Source organism: Eschrichtius robustus, chromosome 1 (assembly GCF_028021215.1).
Source record: "Eschrichtius robustus isolate mEscRob2 chromosome 1, mEscRob2.pri, whole genome shotgun sequence".
NCBI lineage: Eukaryota > Metazoa > Chordata > Mammalia > Artiodactyla > Eschrichtiidae > Eschrichtius > Eschrichtius robustus.
Window position 1 is genome coordinate 75491558 of NC_090824.1, and position 7092 is coordinate 75498649.

Genomic DNA, 7092 nt, shown 5'->3' on the forward strand with positions numbered 1-7092 from the left:
CTCATGCAAAACTAAAGGGAAACATAAAATCCCTGAAGCCATGTTCCTCCCAATAAGCAAAATAAGACGAGGAAATCACTTCCACTCGATGATACTTTTAAAAGCTACTGTGGATGAAAGCAAAGTTCCAAAGAGGTCCCTGTTTCCAGGTTAGTCAATGTCTCTGACCTTTCTTCTTCCAACTTGGGGTTTCTGGATGCAGAGCTCAACGGCGTCCCAGGGCCTCACCCCCGACGCGGTTCCAGTTACCGCTGCCGTCGCCGCCTCTCCGCAGCGCCGTCCGGCCTCTAAGAGGCAGCGCGCAGCCTCCGCACACTCCACGACCGCCCCGCTCCGCGCGCTCCCGCCCGGTGACGCTCGCCTTCGAGCCGGCGCGCGGCCGTCGCCCTCAGGGCCGGGTCTCGAGCCCTCCCTGTGTTCTCATTGGCTCCCTGTCCCGGGCGCGCGCGACGTCTCGCGCGGGGCTCGTTTCTCTCGTTAATGCGGCTCGCGCTGCCGAGCCCGACCCTCCTCAATCTCGATAAATTGTTCTTCCTACCAGAAAATAATACTCATGATATTCAAACTACCAGACTGATAATTCAGGTCTCTTCGGAGGTGCTGAGAGCGTCAGAAACAACCCAGGGTGAGTTTTATAGACGTTTTAGATTTATTGTTTCTGCTCTTGTTTTCTTCTGTTTTTCTGAAATGTATGCAGTAGACACTAGATTTTTTGATGTGTGAACCATATTTTTGACATAAACTAACACCAGATTTCTACTGCAGTTGAACACATGTCCATTTTTCAGAACATTTTTTCCTGAGGCTCCACAGAAATAGAAAAAATATTATTGTGATGGAAAAAGTTTAGTTAAAAATGTGTATCCAGGAGGCTTCCCTGGTGGCGCAGTGGTTGAGAGTCTGCTTGCCAATGCAGGGGACACGGGTTCAAGCCCTGGTCTGGGAGGATCCCACATGCCGCGGAGCAACTAGGCCCGTGAGCCACAACTACTGAGCCTGCGCGTCTGGAGCCTGTGCTCCGCAACAAGAGAAGCCACGATAGTGAGAGGGCCGCACACCGCGATGAAGAGTGGCCCCCTCTCTCTGCAACTAGAGAAAGCCCTCGCACAGAAACGAAGACCCAACGCAGCCGTAAATAAATAAATGAATAAATAAATAAATAAAATTAAAAGTTTTAAAAAAAAATGTATATCCATATTCTCTGATGAGGGAACAGTCTTCGTTTCAGACCTAGTGCCCAGTCTGCACACGCTTTTCTATCTGTGCAGGTGAAATTTTTCATACTGATTTTAAAATAAGCCCTGGCTCCATTTTTGGTTAGTTCTTCAGCTTTCACTTTTGTAATCATCCTTTTAGAGCTTAATAAATTACAAAGATAACAGATGTAAATCATCAAACATTTAAAGTAGTTTTCTGGAGCAAAAACTTTAAGTGAACACCCTAAGAAGAATTTCTAAATAGTAAAATCAATCCATAGCTACATTATGATGTTACTATAAATATTAATCCGAGCACTAGATACCATGAGTTTAACTTAAATGATAACTAAAAGACTTCTCTCCCTCCCAAAATACCTTCTTTGCCGTAGATCTGCTTTGCTAGTTCTCTGATTTGACACTGCCATTAGACTTCCCTCTGATATAAACAACAAAAAAGCCATTGTCTGCAGAAGAACAGTATAATGAGGCATAGAAAATACTTGAGAAGAAAGGGTGATGGAGCAGAAGAGAAAAGTTTTCTCTATCCTTTTTTCATAACCAGTGTGGAGTTGATTCATTTGTCTGGCAGAAAGCCTGATCTTGAGGGAGAAAATAAAGAACCTGTAGTCATCAGTGATGGGAAGAAGGTAACGTAGGATGATAGTGCCCAAGAAACCAAGAGGACAGCTTGCTTGGGTGGGCCACCCCTGGAAGGCTGTACATCGAGGCAGTGGCACGTAAGAGGCAAGCTAGAGAAGAGAGGCTCCCCACAGATGCCCACCCAAGCCAGCCCAGGACACCTAGGAGAGGAAGAGAGAGGTCACTGAGACACAGTTTACTTAATACTTCAGTTATGCCAGTCACCACAAAAATTCAGGTCAGAGGGGTGGTAGAGAAAGACTGGACCAGAAGTCAAGAGGCCCAAGCTCTAGACCCAGTTATTACTCCAATTCTCCAGTTCTCTATGAACTTGAGCCAGTTGCTTTACCTCTCTGTGCCTTGTTTTCCCTATTTATTAAAAAAAAAAAAATAGATTAGGTAAACTTCCCTTAAGAGCTAGGATCTTGGGACTCTATATAACATATACGTTTCTTATAAAAATTAGTGATACTTGGGTCAAAGGTAAGCTAATTTTTAAAAAAGCAACTACTTTTGTTTTACTGTGGTCCAGTAAGTCAGACAACAGAGTTGGACTTTAGAAAGAACTGAGGATAATCTAGTCAAGACAGTGACGCTATTAGGCCTGGACCTTGACCTCCAGTTTAAGAATGAGCAAGTCTGTCCTGTACTCAAAGGTGGAAGAGAAGCAAGTCTCCCTTTACCCGCTACAGATTTTCTAAGTTTTCCTGGGTTTTATCCAGCCTCTTCTAAAGAACTGTTCAAAAAACACTACAGCCACATTGCCAGAAGCTTGGTGAAAATCTTCTGCCTTCTGATAACTAGATCATTGAAATTATAGTCTCAGGGTATCATGGCAGAGCAAACAGGGAAGCAAGGGTTTGAGTTAGTGAAAATGCACTCAACAGGACAATAAAGAAGACTGTGTTCAAGTCCAGAAATTGTGTAACCTTGGAAAAATTACTTATTGGGGAATAAGAAGAACCTTAATTTCTTCTCCTATAAAAATGTATAACCTAAGGCTAAGCACTGATATTTTACTACAGTAAGGGAGAAATAACTTATTTGATTTCTCCTTATCCAAGATTGTTTTACCTTTCTTAGTGAATCAATTTTCTCTATCCTATTATTCCAAAAGTGTGTATTTAACAACTGCTGTGTGTCCAGCATGATTTAAGATGCTTAATGGGGATTTTAAAATGAAGTATTTCACTAGAAATTCTGGATGGAGAGAAGAGTCGTAAACACAGAAGAAATTAAGTGACCAAGTGATTGATGCAGATATTAAGTGTTTTTTTCTAATTCTTGACAGGTGTGTCCAACAATGAGAATGGAAGAGGCCATCCTGATCAATCAAACAAATTTAGTGCCATATTTTCAGCTTAGAGGTTTAACTGTAAATCAGAATGTGCAGATGGCTGCATTTGCCACGTTCCTCATTTTCTATGTCCTGACAATGATTGGCAACATCCTCATTGTCATAACTATTATCTATGACCATCAGCTCCATACACCCATGTATTTCTTTCTCAGCAACCTGTCCTTTATTGATGTCTGCCACTCCACTGTCACTGTCCCCAGGATGCTGATACACACCTGGTCAGAGGAGAAACTCATCTCCTTTGATGCCTGTGCAACTCAGATGTTCTTCCTGCACCTCTTTGCCTGCTCAGAGATCTTTCTCCTCACTGTCATGGCTTATGATCGGTATGTGGCCATTTGCAAACCCCTGCAGTACATGATAGTGATGAACTGGAAAGTATGTGTGCTGCTGGCTGTGGCCCTCTGGATGGGGGCCCTGACCTTCCTCACCATCAAGCTGCCCTACTGTGGTCCTGATGAGATTGACAACTTTTTCTGTGATGTACCTCAGGTGATCAAACTGGCCTACACTGATACCCACGTCATTGAGATTCTCATTGTCTCCAGCAGTGGGCTGATCTCCGTGGTCTGTTTTGTGGTCCTTGTGGTGTCCTGTGCAGTCATCCTGGTGAGTCTGAGGCAGCAGATCTCAGAAGGCAGGCGGAAGGCCCTGTCCACCTGTGCAGCCCACCTCACCGTGTCACACGGTTTCTGGGACACTGCATCTTCATCTATTCCCATCCATCCACCAGCCTCCCAGAGAACAAGGTGGTGTCTGTGTTTTTCACCGCTATCACACCCCTGTTGAACCCTATCATCTACACCCTTAGGAATGAAGACATGAAGAACGCCTTGAACAAGTTAATGGGGAGGGTGGCAGGAAGAGAAAAAAAATGAAAATGTCTAAGCCCTTAAGGTGCTTGGTGCTCCAAATCAAAGAAATGCCTTGCAAAGATAAGTTACAAACCACATTTATCAAACTATATGACTTATAAAACTATCTTCTAATCCAATACCTGAAAATCATGGCAATAATTATGATTTTTAATATCTTCCACAGGCTGAAAATTGTTCTAGGCACTGTGCAATTACTTAATTCTCACAACAACCCTGTGAGGTAAGTATTATGCTTATTTACACATGAAGAAGCCAAAGCTGAAAGAGAGCAAATAGCATGCCCCAGGTCACCCAGCTAGGAAATGACGAAGGCAGGATGTTAAGCCAAATGTATCAACACAAACTCATGTTATTTTCAATTACATCATGCTTCACCCTGCTTTTGTCTTAGGGTGATACCCAAGGCCTAAACAAACGTTCAGATTTCTGGGTAGTGCTTGCCAACATCATTCACTCAGATGCATGTCTAAATAGCTTAGCAAACACTGGTAAGGCAGGCAAAGTAACTTTGCGTATGACTTCAGTGATGTAGAAAGACTTTGAACCACTGAAGTTACTGATATCCTCAAGTGTCCAGGAAAAAATCTTCCATAAAAACAATGAAATGGGGCTTCCCTGGTGGTGCAGTGGTTGAGAATCTGCCTGCCAATGCAGGGGGAACAGGTTCGAGCCCTGGTCTGGGAAGGTCCCACATGCCGCGGAGCAACTAGGCCCGTGAGCCACAACTACTGAGCCTGCGCGTCTGGAGCCTGTGCTCCGCAACAAGAGAGGCCGCGATAGTGAGAGGCCCGCGCACCGCGATGAAGAGTGGCCCCCGCTTGCCGCAACTAGAGAAAGCCCTCACACAGAAACGAAGACCCAACACAGCCAAAAATTAAAAATAAATAAATTAATTAATTAATTTAAAAAAAAAACAAAACAAATGGGGATATCTTATTATCCATTCATTTGACAGATATTTACTGAGCACCTATTATGTGCTAAGTACTAGGTTTATAATCATAAAACGTATAATCACTTATGTTGCTTAGAGTCTAGTGAGAATAGAAAACAAAAATATAAACAAATTTTAATTACAAATCATGACAAATGCCATGAAAGACGATGCTGTTAGAGAGTTATAGAAGAGACTGTCTTTAGATTGGTTAGACAAGGAGGGCCTCCTTGAGGAAATGGCATTTAAGCTAAGATCTGAAAGATGAAAAAGAGCCAACCATGAGAAAAGAGAGGTGATGAACATTCTAGGCAGAGGAAATGACAGGTGTAAAGATCTATGTTCAGAAAGACTTTGACTTGTTCCAAGAAGTAAAAGACCAGTGTGGTTACAGCTTTGACTGTGAGGCAGAGAATGGTGAGAGATGATATTGGAGAAGTAAAAAGACTACTTTCATGTCCTCTCAAGGAGTTCAGAATATTTTTCAGTACAGTGGGAAGCCATCAGAATGGTGGAAACACAGAACAGACATGATACAATTTGTGTTTTAATGAAATTATTCTAGTTATTATGTAGAGAATTTATTCAACTAAGCATTTATTACTAAACAATATCACACTAATGGCTGGGAGAAAATGCCAAGTTGAGCAAAACATGGTCTATAATCCAGCATCTTGAGTGTAGTTATGGTGACACACATTGTAACATTGTGATACATTGTACTCTGAGTGGTGTATGCTGAGTGGATTGGATAACGGGATATGAAGAGGGTATTCCAGGCAACAATGTCTCACATAACTGTATACAAAAAGCATGGCATAATGGGACCCAGTAGTTCACTCTGACTCTATCAGTGAGAGGGACATGCTTAAATGCAGTGGGATTTCCCAGGCAATCAGTAAGGGTGTGGTCAATAAACGTGTGGGTCACATGACCCATGTCATATTTTTTATGGCACTTTTGCCAGGAAATGTGTTGAGAAGGAAATTGAAGCCATATAAGTCATTTCAGTTATACAGAAGTATGGTTATTATGGTATTAAGGTATTCTGTAAGGTTTTCTTGGCAGAACAATTTAACTTCCAGTAGAAATTCTAATAATAGAGTAGTCTCATTCCCAAAAGTAACTCTCTGCATAGTATAAAACTACATTCATTGGGACTGGTTGGTGGAATAACTAAACTGAATTTGAGAATTATGGAATTTGTATGAAATAAATGCTTTTATTATAGGAAATGGCAGACAGTCAGGAGATATAGCCCATCAAAGAGCCCAAATGGAACCGCCTTGTGCAGGAATCAGCCACACAAAGGAACACCCGCAATGTGATAGTAAGTAAGACAACGTTTCATGGCAACGACAATGGAACAATGTCATGTGTGCTTTTTTTTTAATAGTTGCTGCAAAATTTCTAATACTGCTGGTCTTCAATCACATTAATCCTCACAGCTCTTCGGGGAGCTAAAATCATTTATTCTCTACAATGGAATATTACTCAGCCATAAAAAGAAACGAAATTGAGTTATTTGTAGTGAGGTGGATGGACCTAGAGTCTGTCATACAGAGTGAAGTAAGTCAGAAAGAGAAAAACAAATACCGTATGCTAACACATATATATGGAATCTTTAAAAAAAAACAATAAAAATGGTTCTGAAGAACCTAGGGGCAGGACAGGAATAATGATGCAGATGTAGAGAATGGACTTGAGGACATGGGGAGGGGGAAGGGTAAGCTGGGACGAAGTGAGAGAGCGGCATGGACATAGATACACTACCAAATGTAAAATAGATAGCTAGTGGGAAGCAGCTGCATAGCACAGGGAGATCAGCTCTGTGCTTTGTGACCACCTAGAGGGGTGGGATAGGGAGGGTGGGAGGGAGACGCAAGAGGGAGGAGATATGAGGATATATGTATATGTATAGCTGATTCACTTTGTTATAAAGCAGAAACTAACACACCATTGTAAAGCAATTATACTCCAATAAAGATGTTAAAAAAAAAAAAGCATTTATTCTCCAATTCACAGAAATAGCTTTTTAGACTCAGGGATAAGATAAAATGTGTTCATTAAATAAATAGAAGA

The 7092-nt window shown here is 41.9% G+C and overlaps 1 protein-coding gene across 1 annotated transcript; it reads left to right on the top strand.

The window, feature by feature from the left end:
• Window positions 1-517: 517 nt before the first annotated feature.
• On the top strand, window positions 518-6850 carry OR4E1 (olfactory receptor family 4 subfamily E member 1). The gene is given in 4 exon segments (XM_068534861.1): window positions 518-625; window positions 3130-3874; window positions 3877-4296; window positions 6242-6850. Coding segments are annotated over 2 exon segments (933 nt in total). The 5' UTR covers window positions 518-625; window positions 3130-3141; the 3' UTR covers window positions 4077-4296; window positions 6242-6850.
• The last annotated feature ends 242 nt before the right edge of the window (window positions 6851-7092 follow it).